Source organism: Morone saxatilis, unplaced genomic scaffold (genome assembly GCF_004916995.1).
Source record: "Morone saxatilis isolate NCDOM2014 unplaced genomic scaffold, NCSU_SB_2.0 Contig15, whole genome shotgun sequence".
Lineage (NCBI taxonomy): Eukaryota > Metazoa > Chordata > Actinopteri > Moronidae > Morone > Morone saxatilis.
The window spans coordinates 23,956,908-23,957,138 of record NW_023339707.1 but is presented as its reverse complement, the minus strand read 5'-3'; the positions used below and the strand labels follow the sequence as shown (position 1 = coordinate 23,957,138).

Here is a 231-nt window from a genome sequence, read left to right as displayed (position 1 = left end):
ACCAAACGTCCCCAACCACAACCATGTCATGTCGACCAACCCCGGCCGGACGCACAGCGGCGCGGTGAGATCCCGCACCGTGTCCGGCGAGCATCCCGGTCCGTCGCCCAAAAGGCGGGCGGCTGGCAGCGTTTACGCGCCGGCTCTTCGATTCGCGGAGCCGAAGCGACGAACGAGGCTGGAGCGGTGGAAAAGGGACGCGCGACCAAGCTGTCTGTGATCGCGAGAGCG

The 231-nt window shown here is 67.1% G+C and overlaps 1 protein-coding gene across 1 annotated transcript in view; it reads right to left on the bottom strand.

The window, feature by feature from the left end:
* The window catches only part of LOC118323937 (tyrosine-protein kinase Srms-like), a 16,813-nt gene extending 16,783 nt beyond the window's left edge, over nt 1-30 (bottom strand). Inside the window, 1 exon segment of the mRNA XM_035656007.1 lies at nt 3-30. Coding sequence (XP_035511900.1) covers nt 3-30 — 28 coding nt within the window.
* Nucleotides 31-231: the final 201 nt, after the last annotated feature.